The sequence below is a fragment of the Chiloscyllium plagiosum genome, unplaced genomic scaffold (genome assembly GCF_037043375.1).
Source record: "Chiloscyllium plagiosum isolate Xiang-an unplaced genomic scaffold, Cpla_swu_hap1 HiC_scaffold_16, whole genome shotgun sequence".
NCBI lineage: Eukaryota > Metazoa > Chordata > Chondrichthyes > Orectolobiformes > Hemiscylliidae > Chiloscyllium > Chiloscyllium plagiosum.
This window is the reverse complement of record NW_028270154.1, coordinates 41,581,420-41,597,195: the sequence shown is the minus strand read 5'-3', so window position 1 is coordinate 41,597,195 and position 15,776 is coordinate 41,581,420. Positions and strand designations below refer to the sequence as shown.

General features: G+C 40.3%; 1 protein-coding gene across 6 annotated transcripts in view; it reads right to left on the bottom strand.

The window, feature by feature from the left end:
- The window catches only part of LOC122556630 (myotilin), a 144,834-nt gene that overhangs the window by 57,065 nt on the left and 71,993 nt on the right, over window positions 1–15,776 (bottom strand). For all 6 annotated transcript variants that reach the window (XM_087995326.1, XM_043703556.2, XM_043703557.2 and 3 more), the window contains one exon: window positions 8,860–9,124. In XM_087995326.1, coding sequence (XP_087851452.1) covers window positions 8,860–9,124 — 265 coding nt within the window. The remainder of the gene's footprint in view (window positions 1–8,859; window positions 9,125–15,776) is intronic.

The following is a 15,776-nucleotide window of genomic DNA, read 5'->3' as shown; positions in this document are numbered from 1 at the left end:
AACATAGAACATAGAACAATACAGCACAGAACAGGCCCTTCGGCCCACGATGTTGTGCCGAACGTTTGTCCTAGCTTAAGCACCCATCCATGTACCTATCCAATTGCCGCTTAAAGGTCACCAAAGATTCTGACTCTACCACTCCCACAGACAGCCGATTTAAAACCATTGCAGTTGATTTAAAAAGATAACATCTGAATGAAAGGATTATAGCTATCAGGAAATATTGAGCAGATTGGAATTCTTCTGTTTAGAAATAAGGAGACTTAAAGGAGGCCTTTGAGGCCTGGTTAGATATGGAATATGTTTCCAATCATGGACAAATAAAACATTTGGTGCCAAACACACAAGGTGGTTATCAATAAATTGCATGGGGAAATTAGGAGAAATTACTTCACTCAACAAAGTGGATTGAATGCAGAACTCACTATCACAGGAAGCGTTTGAGCCAAATAACTTAGCTACTTTCAATAAGAGGGGAGGGTGGGTTGTTGGGGGGCGTGGACCTGACCAGTTAGTTACGGAGGGGACGATCTTTGCGGAAAGGGGTGGGGAGGGAAATATATCCCTGGTTGTGGGGTCTGTTTGTAGGTGGCGGAAATGCCGGTGGATGATGTGGTTTATGGGGAGGTTGAGGGGGTGGAAAGTGACCAGGGGAGTTCTGTCCTTGTTGCAGATGGAGGGGTGGGGTTTGAGGGCGGAGGTGTGGGACATGGATGAGATGCGTTGGAGGACATCTTCATCCACGTGTGTTCTATGGTGGAACTGGTCCTCCTTGGACCAGATACCGCAGAAGCGGAGGAATTGGGAATACGGAATAGCATTTTTGCAGGAGGTAGGGTGAGAAGAGGTGTAATTCAGGTAGCCGTGGGAGTCAGTGGGTTTTTAAAAAATGTCAGTGTTTAGTTGGTCGTCATTGATGGAGATGAAGAGGTCTAGGAAGCGGAGGGAAGTGTCAGAGATGTTCCAGGTGAATTTAAGGTCAGGGTGGAATGTGTTGGTGAAGTTGATGAGTGGGGAGTGGTGCCGGTGTAACTACAGAAGATGGACTGTTCTACATAGTCAACAAAGAGACAGGCATAGCTGGGGCCCATGCAGGTGCCAATGGCTACCCCTTTCGTCTGGAGGAAGAGGGAGGATTTGAAGGAGAAATTGTTTAGGGTGAGGACCAGTTCAGCCAAATCAATGAGAATGTCAGTGGAAGGATACAGGTGGAGACATCGGGAGAGGAAAAAACGGAGGGCTTGGAGGGCCTTGTCATGGCGGATGGAGGTGTAGAGGGATTGGAGTTCGCTACCACTCTCCACCTTTTCCTCCGCTACATTGATGACTGCATTGGCGCCACCTCATGCTCCCATGAGGAGGTTGAGCAGTTCAACAACTTCACCAACACATTCCACCCCAACCTTAAATTCACCTGGAACATCTCTGACACCTCCATCCCCTTCCTGGACTCTTCATCTCCATCAATGACGACCGACTTAACATTGACATTTTTTACAAACCCACTGACTCCCACAGCTACCTGGATTACACCTCTTCCCACCCTACCTCCTACAAAAATGCTATCCCGTATTCCAATTCCTCCGCCTCTGCCGTATCTGCTCCCAGGAGGACCAGTTCCACCACAGAACACACCAGATGGTCTCCTTCTTTAGAGACCGCAATTTCCCTTCCCACATGGTTCAAGATGCCCTCCAACGCATCTCATCCACATCCCGCACCTCCACCCTCAGACCCCACCCTTCCAACCGTAACAAGGACAGAAGCCCCCTGGTGCTCACCTTCCATCCTACCAACCTCCGCATAAACTGCATCATCCGCCGACATTTCTGCCAACTACAAACAGATCCCACCACCAGGGATATATTTCCCTCCCCACCCCTATCTGCTTTCCGCAAAGACCATTCCCTCCATGACCACCTGGTCAGGTCCACGCCCCCAACAACCCACCCTCCCCTCCTGGCACCTTCCCCTGCCACCACAGGAATTGCAAAACCTACGCCCACACCTCCTCCCTCACCTCCATCCGAGGCCCCAGAAGAGCCTTCCACATCCATCAAAGTTCCACCTGCATATCCACAAATGTCATTTATTGTATCCGTTGTTCCCGATGCGGTCTCCTTTTTATTTGGGAGACTGGATGCCTCCTCGCAGTGCGCTTCAGGGAACATCTCTGGGACACCCGCACTAATCAACCCACCCTGCCCCATGGCTGAACATTTCAACTCCCCCTCTCACTCTGCCGGGGACATGCAGGTCCTGGGCCTCCTCCACCGCCACTCCCTCACACCTGACGCCTGGAGGAAGAACACCTCATCTTCTGCCATGGAACACTTCAACCCCAGGGCATTAATATGGACTTCACCAGTGTCCTCATTTCCCCTCCCCCCCCCCCATCTTATCCTAGTTTCAACCGGCCAGCTCAGCACCATCCTCACGACCTGTCCTACCTGCCAATCTTCCTTTCCACCTATCCGCTCCACCCTCCTCGTCCACCTATCACCTTCATCCCCACCTCCATCCACCTATTGCACTCTTAGCTACCTTCTGCCCAGCCCCACCCCCATCCCATTTATCTCTCCACCCCGAAGGCTCCCTGCCTCACTCCTGATGAAGAGTTTTTGCCCTAATTATCAATTCTGCTGCTCCTCGGATGCTGCCTGACCTGCTGTGCTTTTCCAGACCACTCTAATCTTGACTTTGATCTGCAGTCCTCACTTTCACCAAGGTCCTCCCTCAGCCTATTGTGCAAGCTAAGTGCCAATGAACTGCAATAGGAATCCCAGTTGGATTGTGGAACTCATGATATATGTGTTAATAAGTTGAAGAGTGCTGGGCCTCCCATTGGCACTACGGTTGGTTGACCAATGCAGTCCACCTTGCTGCTTCTGAGCAAATTCTATCGATTGAAGTCCAGTGGCACTGATGTATATTCAAAATCTGACCAGAAGTAATTGTTCCCTTGGAAACAAGTTCAGCAATTACCTCCTTGCTATTATCTGGATCTACGTGTTTTTCTCCAGTCTCCAAACTACCATGAGCAATGTTTTGGAAACATTACTATTGATTCATTAGTATTTGATATTGTGAAAGATTTCTTCAATGCCTTAAATCATTAAACATTATTCTAAATAAAATTTTCTGTTTCAGACATGCAGCCTCTGACATATGATGACAAGTGATGCATTTTGTTAGAATGAATGAGGAAAGACAACAAAATTTATGGAGGAATTTAAAGAATCTGGAATAGAGAAACTTTTGGGTATATGTTCCCCTATATTTGGAGATGGCAGAACAAGTTGAAAAGACAAAAAACAAAAGTATCCTTGTCTTCTTACTTAAAGGCTTAGAGTACAAATAAAACAAGGAATTTATGCTAAATTTTAAAACTTATATTTTTTGCCTCAGCTGGAAAATTGTGTTACAATTTTGGGCACCATGTTTTCGGAAGGATGTCCAAGAGATGTTAAAGGTAAGATAAAGTCATATTAGAGAATGGAGAAGGATAGAAATAACTGGGAAATGGGGTCTATAGAGTGTAGAATGAACATAACATAGGATGGCTACAGAAAATTGGACTATTTTCCATACACTAAAGTTACTCAGATATTTAATATGGACATTCAACATCTTAAAAGTTTTGATAAAATAAGCAAGGAGAAACTGTTTTCTGTGACAATACTGTTAGTTATCAGAGGTCACAGATTTGAAGCAATTGGTTAAGGAACTCGAGGCAAAATGAGGAGGCAGTTTTTAACTAGCAAATTGTCATGATCTGGAATGGATTGCCTGAATATGTGCTTGAGGCAAATTAAGTAATAATTTTCAAAATGGGTCTAGCTAAGTATGTAGACTAGCTCAGTTAGCAAGACAACAAGTGTATGGATCAGATTAATGCCCACAGTTTGAGGTTCAAACCTTGTTCTGGTTGTGGTAGACTCAGCACTTCCCTCCTCATCCTATATGGACTGGAAACTCATGGTATTTTGCTGTCATTTGAGGAATAATTACTAAGGACATGCCTTTGACAGGGAACTGAAGAAAGGATGCTTCAAGTGAAAGTATGTCTGGGCTGTAGAGATGGGAGATAGGGCTATTTGGACTGCCCATTCAAAATGCCACCACAAGACTGATTGGGTGAATTGTCAAACAGAGTGACCTAGGGGTGCAGGTACATAGTTTCTTGAAAGTGGCATCACAGGTAACAGGGTGATGAAAAAAGGCTACCAGTGATGGGCAATAAATTCTGGCCAGCCAGAGATGCCCACATCCCACAAGTGAATACATTTTAAATTTTAAAAAAGGATAGATCGTTGATTAGGCTTAAACCAGAACAAAGATCTGTTCTTAACCCCCCACTTGATATATTTGTGAATTAATATGAACATGGATTGAAACTTTACAGGCTCATTGATCTAAAGGCTAGAACATTACCTTTTCATTAACTTCCCACTAGTCTTATTTTAACATGACATTAACTGACTTGCTTTGACAGAAATTTGGTGTGAGTCTCCTTAGAAAATGTCCCTTATTTGTGAATAATTCAATAAAGTTTGTCAAACAGTTTTGTTGAAGACACTGCTTCTTTGTGCTTCATGTGTAATTAATTACTTCACATAGCAGTTTGTCTGCAACATGTGTCAACAAAGAGTAGTGACATAAATGACCAGTTAATATGTTTATTTCTGGTGCTACTTCGTGTAGGAATGGCAGCGAAAGCAACAGGAGAACTCCTTGCTCTTTGAACAGTGCTAGAGAATTTTTAACCTCTGCCTGAATAGGCATCTGGGGTCTCAGTTTAGCATCTCATCTGAAGCATAGTACCTCTGACATTGCAGCTCATCACTTATTACTGCATGAAATGCCAGTCTAGATTATAGTCTCAGTCAAAACCTAATGCTTGAAACTACAATAAATAAGCAGACTTGATTTCAATTGTTGGCACAAGAAATGGAAATAAGAGGTACAAGGAGAGAGCAACACAGAATGAGGGGTTTACAACTTTTGTTTTTTTAATAGCATTTCTATTATGTTCATAGTGATCTCATCTAGTCTGTAAACGATGTAGATTATAAATGGGATGACAAGAGAAGATCACAGTTATAAATGGCATGGTGACATACTACAGGTTGGAACATTCTCAGTAATCCTTTTTCCACAGTACATCTGAGCCATTTCGTTTGGCATTGAGAAACTGATACTCTGACATGAAACTAAAGATTATAATTATGATAGCAAATTGCACGTGAACAGTGTCAAATTCCATGATTATCCATGGATTTTGAAGTGTGTTTCTGTAACAGAGTTATTTTTCTAATAGGTTCTCTGTCATGACAGTCTGCTAATTAGAAAATTTTCATTTTGATTCACAGTAACTACCTGTGGGTTAATTTAGAATAAAAGTTCTCTTGCCTTTACAATGTAAGCAGGAAACATACTGGGTGAACTCTGGGCTAAATTTGTAATTGTGGTAGGGGTCCTTTGGACAGACCCAAAAACAGTGGTTCCAATACTCTGCAGATTGTCGGGGCACATTTTATCACAGCAGCCAGTTAATGGGCTGTAGAAATGCAGCAGGGATGGGGAGGGATTTCTGAATTGTCAATTTCAGAGTCCTCTGGGCAGGATGGTTGTGGACTTACATTCCCCGCAGCTGGCAAAATGTTAAAAAGACAATGCGGACTCCACACCAAAAGCAAAGCATTGCTATTTTCCAGGTCCTCCAGAGGACTGGTAAAATTCAGCACATTATTTCACAGTTTGTGAGCCAGAAGTAACTACACTACTGTTTATATTACTGCTGAGATCATAAGAATGGGGTTTTGTTTACCACTCAATTTGCATCCTTAATGTTGAGGCCAGGTGGGGTTTCCAAACCTCGCAGTGAGAGCAACTTGATCATTTTACCAGATTGAGCTTCAAATTGCTTGTCCTCAGAGTGTTCCATCAAATTAAGGATTCCTGATGCTGCCAGTCCAATCCAAGGGCTGGCTGCTCTAGAGCCAGCAGAAAGGTGGGTTCTGATGTACGTTAGAAACCTTGTGCACCTCCAGGTGATAAATTACAATAAAACATTCAAGGGGCTGGGGATATACTCTTTTAGACAAGTATGCCAACGATTTTAAATCACAAAGCCTCTTCTGTTAATACAGTGGCCCAACTCCCAACTGCCACCCCTACACTCCATTCCACCCTAACTACTGCAGAGAAGCTGCTTTCATGAAAGTGGATACACCTACATTCAGCAGGGAGCTGCTTAATTAAGGTAAAGGCATCCACAGTAGGCAGGGAGCTTCTCCAAAGCATGCACAAAGCTGATTGCCCTGTTTAACAACCCTCACTTAAGGCTCCAATTCGCAAATTAGTTTTCCACCTCTTTGGAGTGACCAACTGATCAGCACTTTGCTTGCCAGTGTAAACCTCCCCATGCAGTGTGTAGCAATGGAAAGTCATTTCAACATGGCTCTCAGTTATTGTATCAACTCGTTGTCTCTGTTCCTGCCACCCCGAGATGGTAAGATACAATCTACAAAGTCAGAATGGCAATTCAATGCCGGTAAGGAGGCCTTCTGAAGGTGCTGCTGTCTTCTGGTATGGTGCTCCTAAAATGATGGTCGGGGGCAGTTTCATAATTTTGACCCAGGATGATGAAGGATTTCATACAGAGAAAGAGACCTTCTTATGTGATGCTTCACAGGTCGTCGCAATGAGAACGCAGAATCTTGTATTTGATAAATTCTGGACAAGTGTGTTCAGTTAGTGACTCAGGCATTACAGAATCCTCCATTCTGCATGATCACAGTGCACATCCTGTTGGTCACAAACTAAGCATGCAGTCAAGTGAGGTGTTGGTGCTGCTATGTTACTTCACAATCACTGACTTTCTTCTCTGTCATCATTGTTTTGTTTCTTCTCCAAGCATTGTAGATATATTAGAATCAGTACTTGGTGCAGTGATGCATTAAACTGATCTCTTATTCTAGGTGAAGTCAGGTCGCCTTGTCATCATTGATAATCAGCTACTTAAACACCTCAATTTCTTGGGTTTTGAAGATTGAATGAAAAAGTCAATTCTCCTGGTTGGGAGTCAAAGTAACACTGTGATAAAGATATAGTGAAGAGAGAGAGACGAGGATGGACTATTTCCACATAGGGGTGTTGGAATATGAAATACTTTAGCACTTAATTAATCTGCCTATTCCTTTTATGCCAGAGTCAAAAGTTTTGATTTGGATATTCTATAGAAATGGAATAACTTGCAGCTAAATATATTGCTATTTCTGTCCAGTGCAGTTTATAGAACAGTAGAAGAATGAAGAAAGAGAGTACAATTATAAAACATCCTTCATGACCTCTCCCTGTCTCAATGTCAGAAAAATACTTTTCAACTTAGGTACTGTTGTGAAATGGAAAAATATAATGACAAACTGGTGCAAAATAAGATCCCACAGACAGCAATTAAAAAAAGTGATCAAATCATCTACTTTGGTGGTGCTGGTTGAGAACTAAATATTGGGGAGAATACGAGGACAGAGGATGCTTCCCATGTACTTTACAAAGACTGCAGACCTTGTTCCCTCAGTACTTCACTGAAGTGTCAGTATAGATGAAGTGCTGAAGATTCTGAAGAGATGTTTGAATCCACAACCTTATGATTCAGAAGTGCGAGTATTACTGCTGTGCCAAGGCTGACGCCTTATGTTTTTAGGATGCATTAATGCTGACAACTGTATAGAGTGAGTCCTCCATATCGAGAGAGAACAGAAACCAAGAGAAAGATAGCAAGGCATTGTGGAGAACGCACTGTAGAAAATATGAATTCTGACACTCCACGTCTGAGAGAATAACAAAATTGGCAAACTGAAAGGAAATTGAAGAAGGAGACTGAATGAAGAACAAGGTAAGAAAAGTATTTGTTATTAAGCATTGTGGGAAGGGATAACAGCAATGGAATGGCAAACAGAAGTTTTAAACTATTTCTGCAGTTGTTGGAGGAGTGAGGAGTCCCTGATTCAATTAATTAAGAAAATAAAATCTCCTATAGTCCTATATTGAACACAAAATTTTATTTCCTTGAAGAAAACAATAAATACAAAGGATGAAATCCATAATAAACTGTCCCCACCTGTGTCCATATTGGTAACTTGCCTTCTGTAGGTAAAATTTGAGAACACCTAATGAGCTAGCAGCTTAACCTTGATTAATCATAACCAGCCCGAAGGCCAGTTACCTCAAACCTGTTATTACCAAACATACAGTCACATTCTAATTCTTCGATCTGATCCCATATCCTGAGATGAGACTCTCAATTTTTTAATTTGAAGGGTCATCCTTTTTTTAAAGGTAGGGGCAATTATTTTCCAATTCACTTTACACTTTAGATTGAAATTGTCTGATTGTGGAACCTTATTTATTGTACATTTTCTAAACCTTTCTGCTGTGTCTTTTTTTGTCATACTGGAGATTTCTAGTCTACTGCCTTGTAGACACGTTACCCAACTCAAGCCCAACTTAGCCATTTTCGATAGTTAAGAAGGTGCAAATGATGATTTAAAACTTAATTTACTATCCTCAGTTACCGTTTCCTACAGTTTTAGTTACCAGTTCAGCCCTCCCTCAAATTAACAACTGTTAGATCATGTAAACAACTCTTTTAGTCCACCTTGGCTTGTTATTCTTTCCATTGCTTGAACGAAAACCAGTATTGCTTTCCTTCTAGTGGGTTCCCTCACTTGTTTAAGGAATAGATAACTGAAATATTTCAGCAAACTTCTTTGTGCATACGTATTTTCCTGCTAATGGTCTCAGTTTATGTTTAAAAAGAACATTTTGCTATGAACATATGTGTACACTCACAGTTCAGGATGGTGATTTTGTGCTTGTGACTTCTTTGTTGGAGAGGTGTCTACATCAGAGCGAACTTCAAGGATCTGAGCATCTGAACCAAGTGAGAGACGTTTACAAGCTTTTTGCCTCGTGTTTTCCAGTACACATGGATTACTGCGGTTTACTGTAGTTTGTATTCCATTGTCATTCACAACAGTCAGATGCCTCAGGGAGTTATCTGGATGTGTTTCTGTGTAAGACTGAAAACCTTGAGCTTTTCGAGTCTTCTGATTTTCTGCAAAATGTATTAGTAGATAACATATCATTAACAATGTACATTGGCATATTGTTATATTATATTTTACATTCTTTAAAAAGCAAAATTAGAACAATAAACAGAGCTCCATTTTCCATGTGTGAACCTTACCCATTGATTACCCATATTGGATAATCGTGGTAGCGATCCTATTAAAATGAATAGATCAAATGCAATGGGCTGTGTTTGGCATTGCCGAACATGTGTGACTGAAATGCTCACTCTCACAAGGTGTGATCTCTCAGTAAAATCAAGCCTGTCTGTGAGAAGTCTCTGAAGCCTTCACGTTTATCAGAGGCCATAGTGCCTTGAGGTTTTCTACTCACACAAATATGAATTTTTATTGGAAACTTAGACAATATTTGTTTAACTTCTGAAGGATTTAAACTGAAGAACAGCTTCTAGCATTTTCCGTTTTGATTTTCAACTGCTGATCAGCAACTTGGTTACAGAGAATAGCTTTGCAAAGCCTTCAGGCTGCTGTTGGATTGTTACAATATTGTGCTCAGCCTTCAATTGCCATCTTCAAAACATTTCTCATCACTTTTCAGAGGTAGGTATATCACTAAAAGCACAATACAAATTAATCATATTACTGAATAATTTGTAAATTTTACCACAACAAACCATTGTGTAAAATATATATGATGACTCAGATTTAATGAAAGATTTTATGAGATTGATTCATTCATAATCAGTCTCATAAAATCCTTCTACAGTAAATGGTTTTAATTAATCCAGAGTTGAAAATGCACTGTCATACAACTCCACTTCTATAATTTAAAATGGTAAATTACAGAATGATTTTCTTTTCAAAATATTAATCCAAACACAAGGAGATGATTAATTTCATGGTCAGGTGATTAAATGCTGAAGTGTGCCCTTACTGTCTCTATTTGCATTCTCGATTTTCTATTGCTCTGATAGTTTTTTTTTCGCAGCGGTGGAATGGCATTGATGGAATTTCATTTAACAGACCCTTCATCTGGAGACCTAGCTTGACCTGGAGTCATGATGCTATCATCAGATCTCCATTTAGAGCTATAAGTCATGTTATATTTGATGTTTGTGCATATTTCAGATGTGAAAGAAGAGTGACATCACTATCTTAATTTCCTGAGTTTACATTGTAAAATCTATTACCGTATCCTAGCAATAGAATCACAAGTTCACAAAAAAAGTGTGTACAAGTGAGCTGGCAGGATAAGGAAGAGACAGTTTTGGATATTTTAAACTAGGGAACCAATGCATGAAGATCAAGCACCGATTATCATAACTGTAGAATTCGCAAATTTTTAAAGCATAGAACTCGATTTTCTTCCTAATTAGAATGCCAATCAGCCTTAATTTGGAATGGAAACAGGAGCGTAATTAAATGAGGAAAGAGCTGTATGACTATTAAAGATCTTTGAGCACCACACAGTGGGCATGTTTTTATAACCATAGGTAAACTGCAGGAGGGGCTGCAACTTCATATGATCTTTCGAACTTAATTACAGTACTAATGAGCTGTATAAGCAAACTGCCAAGGTACATTCGTTTTTTATTTGAAAATAAATCATTATTTGTATATAAAATCTCAATTTTTAAGAGTTTTTTTTCCTGTATTAAGACACAGTGGGGTTGGAATTATTAATGTAACCGATGGCAAATTGGAGTGAACTCAGAAAATTGCCCCAAATTGAGCGGTGTTAATGGAGTAGTGGTAAATAGTTCATAATAAGGCAAACACTCAGTACCACAAATCAGCAAGCAGCAGCATTCACTTCTGTGGTGATCCATTATGGATAGCAAAACATCAACCAAAAGTCAGATTCTTATCACAAGAAGAGGGAGCAGTTGGAGAGTTGGAACCTTACATGGTTTGTACATTCATTCTACTGCCCAGTCTTAGAGCTATATTGTTAGAGATCTGGAAAACGTCACTGAAGTTCAGCCTTATTACTCAAGGACTTCATATAATTTAGGAATATTATTGCAAAGGAAGGGAAAGACTGTTAAGATTTTTAAAAATGTAACCTGAACACCATCAACCGTCACATCAGCACCTCTGGTAAGTTGTCCCAGGCCAACACAATGATACCTACCACTCCATACATGATTTTCTATAATTGCTTTATTCATTGGGAGCCTTAAGAGCAGTGACATACAGAGGGATCTGGGCATACAGGTGGATAAGGTGCTCAAGAAGGCATATAGTGCACCTGTCTTCATCAGCTGGGACATTGAATAAAAAAACTGGCAAGTCATTTTACAGGTGTACAAAACTTTAGTTCGGCCACATTTGGAATACTGTATGCAGTACCAGAAGGATATGGATGCTTTGGAGAGGGTCCAGAGAAGGTTTACAAGGATGTTGCCTGGTTTGGAATGTTTTAGTTATGAGGAGAGGTTGGATAAACTCGGATTGTTTTCACTGGAAAGGTGGAGGCTGAGGGGCAACCTGATAGAGGTCTAGAAAATTATGAGAGGCATAGGTATGGTGGATAGTCAGAGGCTTTCTCCAAGGTCAACTACAAAAAGGCACAGGTTCAAGGTGAGAGGAGGGAAGTTTAGGGATGAAGTGCAAGGGAAAACTTTTCATACAGAGAGTAGTAGGTGTCTGGAACATATAGCCAGTGGAGATGGCGGAAGCAGGCACATTAGCAATGCTTAAGGCATACCTTGTGAGAGATAACAATGGGAGGCGAGCAGAGAGATAGAAACCAGTGCATGGATTAGAATCGGCGCAGACTTGGTGGGCTGAAGGACCTGTTCCTTTACTGTATTGTATTGTTTTGAATTCTATAACTGTATTTAAGAATAGTTTCCTGTGTGATTTAATTTAGATTGGATCTCAAATTTCTTTCTCGGCTCCATGTTTCCCTTCTACTGTGGATCTGAGTTCTTCAAGAGCATGGTTGGAGTTCATTAAACAACTACACTGTGATCTATCAATAATTGTTTCAGAATGAACATCTAGCTTTTAAACCTATGTACGTGATAATATTAGGGCTGCTTGGCTTTGCTCTCAGCAAAAGTAGATTACCTTAATAAGTTTTCCATAAAAAAAAAGCAAACTTTACAGAAAGTATTACTCTCATCAAAATTCATAAGTATTGCATTACATTTAATTTCTAAAAATATTTAATGCTTTTTCTGCTTGTACTGAGTTCTAAATGCATAGAATGGCTTACTTGAGCAGAATTGGTTACTTTTCACATCACTATAGTCTTGCACATCTGCTTATTTGCACTAATGAGTAGAATGATAAGAATTCTGAAATCATAATAACATGTAACTTCCTAAAATGTAATGTTACTGAGGTGAAGGATGTTAATGCTGAAGAATAGAGCATTTTCAGACATTTACTGCTACCATGCAGTAAACACTTCTTCTCTGCCACAATATCCCTTAGCCAGACTTGAAAGGAACACTAATTGCTCTATTTGTGTGATCTTTGATGAAACTCCTACACTAGCCATCTCTTAAATAAGAGTGCATTTAAGAACGGATCTAAGAATCTGCCTTGCTCTACAGCATATATACTAACATTTGGGTGTTTGTATTTAAAACAGGGCCACTTTTGGAGTACTGTGTACAGTCCTGGTCGCCCTGCTATAGGAAGGATATTATTAAATCGGAGAGGGTTCAGAAAAGATCTACCAGGATGTTTCTTGGAATGGAGGGTTTGAGTTATAAGGAGAGGCTGGGACATTTTCACTGGATTGCAGTAGGTCGAGGGGTGACCTTATAGAGATTTATAAAAATTATGAGGGGCATAGTTAAGGTGAAAAGCAAAGGTCTTTACCCTAGGGTAGGGGAGTTCAAAACTAGGGGGCATATTTTTAAAGTGAGAGCAGAACGATTTAAAAGGGACCTGAGGGGCAACTTTTCCTCACAGAGGGTGGTTCGTATGTGGAATGAGCTGCCAGAGGAAGTGGTGATACAGGTACAGTTACATCATTTAAAAGGCATTTGGATAGGTACATGAACAAGAAAGGTTTAGAGGGATATGGGCCAAACACAGGCAAATGGAACTAGCTTAGTTTGGGAAACTTGGTCAGCATAGATGAGTTGGACCGAAGTGTCTGTTTCCATGCTCTATGACTGTATGACTCTAAACTTTCCTTTTCTAGAATCATGGAATGATACTGTTCAGAAGGAGGTCAGTTAGACCATCATATCTGTGTTAGTATCAATGTCAAAGGCATTATTTATAGCAGATTAGCTGGTGCACCACATTATCCTCTCTGAATCTGGCATCTATATTCAAGTCTCCTTCAAATTGATGCATGAATATCGATTTTGATCATTTATAAGACATACTTAATCTAGCTCCAAAGAATTAGTCCGGTTCTGAAATCTTCCCACAAACTGACACTGCTCAGCCAATATAACGCTGATGCAAGAACAGAAGACTATAAGAAGTAGAATCAGGGGTATACTATGTGGCCCCTTGAGCCTACACTGCCTTTCCATATAATCATTGACTGATTTTCAGCTTCGACTCCACTTTCCTGCTCACTCCTCACATCCCTTGATTCTGCAAGAGACCAAAAATCTGTCTATCTCAGACTTAAATATATTTAATCATTGAGCATCCCCAATCCCCTGGGGTAGAGAATTCCAAAGATTTCGCTCCCTTCATCTTTATTGAACAATCCCTTATCCTGAAACTGACTTCTTTGCTCTTGCTTCCTCAGTCAGGGGAAACATTTCTGTATTTCCCTGATTAAGTCACTTCATAATTGTGAATGTTTCAATGCGATCATCTTACATTTTCTAAGCTCCAGAGAATATAAACTCAGTCTCTCATCATAGGAGAGACCATCTCATTGGTCAGCATGGACTGGTTGGACTGAAGGTCTGTTTCCATGCTGTATGACTCTATGACTATAACCCATCTTGTAAACATTTGCTGTACCAGACGCAATGCACAAAGATCCCTTGAATATGGAGACAACAGTTGCACAATGTTTTGGAATTGGATTCACAAAATCCCATACATTTGTGCCAAGACTTACTTATTCTTATACTCCAACTCTCTTTCAATAAAATCCAAAATTGCACTTACTTTTCTAATTGTTTTCTGTAGGCATGCTAATGTTTTGTGTTCCTTGTGTCAGCACTATCAACTCTTTGAATATCAATATTTCCAGGTTTTTCACTTAAAAATAAATATTCTGCATTTATATTCTGATGACCCAAGCAGCTTTATGCTGGCGCCCCATTATACTCCACCTCCACCTTATTGCTTATGTGTCTGTATACAGCACCTCACGCTTGTATTCCCACCTAACTTTGTCTCATTATCAAACTTAGATCATTACTTTCTGTCTTTTTATCTAAATATGGATTGTAAATATCTGAGGCTCCAGTCTTGATCCTTGTAGCATGACACCAGTATTGATAATGTTCCATTTATTCTTACCCTTCGCTTCCTGTCCATTAACCAATCCTCTGTCCATGTCAATGTATCACCTGCAAAACCACGAACCTTTGTGTATTATCCTTTAGTATAACACCCTTTGGATGCTTGTTTGACAATTCAAGTAGACCAAAGTTTCCATGTTCCATGTGATATTTACCATTTGGCTGATATCACAAAATGTGAGGGACTTCTAACAAAACAGACAAGTAGAGTGTGTGGGCAAACACATGGAAAATGCAGTATAATGAGAATAAATGTGAAGTTATAGACTTTGGTATGAAGAACATTATTTAAATGGTGATATATTGAGAAATGTGGATGACAGAGGATCTAGTATCTTTATACATCAGTCAATGAAGGTAAACAGTCAGGTGAAACAAGCAATTAGGACAGCAAATGGTATGGGGGCCTTCTTTACAAGAGGATTTGAGTTCATAAGTAGGGATGAATTACTAGTCATACAGGGCCTTGGTAAGACTGCACTTGAAGTATTGTATGCAGTTTGGTTTCCCTACCTCAGGAAAGACAGACTTTCCATAAAGGGAGTGCAGTGAGATTTCACTGGGCTGATACCGGGCAATGGCAGGATTGTCAAATGAGGAGACATTTGTTTAACTGGGTCTGTCTTCACTGGCGTTTATAACAACGATCTGATTGAAATGTATAAAATTCTAACAGGACTGAACAGAATAGATGCTGGGAGGATATTGTCCCTAACTGGGGTATCTAGACCTTGGGGTCAGAGGATCTGGAGTAAACCATTCAGAGCTGAGATGACGAAACATTTCTTCACTCAGAGGGTGGGCAATCTGTGGAATGTTCTCCTACAGAGGCTGTAGAGCCTGGGTCACTGAGTATATTCAAGAGAGTGATTCATAATTATTTAGATACTAAAGAAGGAAGAGGGAATATGAGGTTGAGATAGAAAATCGGCCATGATCAGATTAAATGGTGGAGCTAACTCAAAGGGCCAGATGGCCTACTCCTGTTCCTAGTTTCTATGTTCACCACATCTACTGGTTCCCGGTTATCAATCCTACCACAACCCTATTAGTTACAGAATTTCTCTTTTGTAAAACCATTTTGACTTATTCTCATTTTACCATGCTCTTTTGAGTACATTGTTAAGACTTAGTTAATAAAAGAATGCAGCACTTTCTTGGTGGTAGATATTAGGGTATCTGATCTATAGTTCCTGCTTTTACTCTCCCATCTTTC